Here is a 402-nt window from a genome sequence, read left to right on the forward strand (position 1 = left end):
AAAGACGATCCTGTTGGCCGGCGACCGGCTGCTCTCGAAACGGATCTGGTACCCGACCTGGCAGGAACGGGGGGCGGGCGGTCAGACGCCTGCCCCCGGGGGCACAGGCTGCAAAGGGAGGCATCCCCGGACGCTGCGACGGGACAGGCCCGATGCCTGGGTGCTGCCTGGATGTCACAGCGGCACCGTGCCCCCCCGCCCCGGCACAGAGGTGGGGGACAGCACAGGGTCCTGCACGGGGGACGACGCGCCTGGACGCAGCAGGTCCCACCCCAGCCGAGCCCTGGCTCACCTCGGACCCGTGCTGGTGCAGGCTCTCGAAGGCCACGCGCTTGGCCAGGGAGACGCAGGCGATGCGGCGGGGCTGCGTGCAGGCTACGTGGCTGTAGCCGGCGGCCAGCA

At 72.4% G+C, this 402-nt stretch overlaps 1 protein-coding gene across 1 annotated transcript in view; it reads right to left on the minus strand.

The window, feature by feature from the left end:
• Nucleotides 1-400, minus strand: part of DHX34 (DExH-box helicase 34) — a gene marked incomplete at its 5' end in the record, with an annotated part of 5,810 nt that extends 5,410 nt beyond the window's left edge. The window contains 2 exon segments of the mRNA XM_025213033.1: nucleotides 1-57; nucleotides 293-400. The exon segment at nucleotides 1-57 is cut by the window's left edge and continues 6 nt beyond it. Of these exon segments, the coding sequence (XP_025068818.1) occupies nucleotides 1-57; nucleotides 293-400 (165 nt within the window).
• Nucleotides 401-402: the final 2 nt, after the last annotated feature.

This window comes from Alligator sinensis, unplaced genomic scaffold (genome assembly GCF_000455745.1).
Source record: "Alligator sinensis unplaced genomic scaffold, ASM45574v1 scaffold1667_1, whole genome shotgun sequence".
NCBI lineage: Eukaryota > Metazoa > Chordata > Crocodylia > Alligatoridae > Alligator > Alligator sinensis.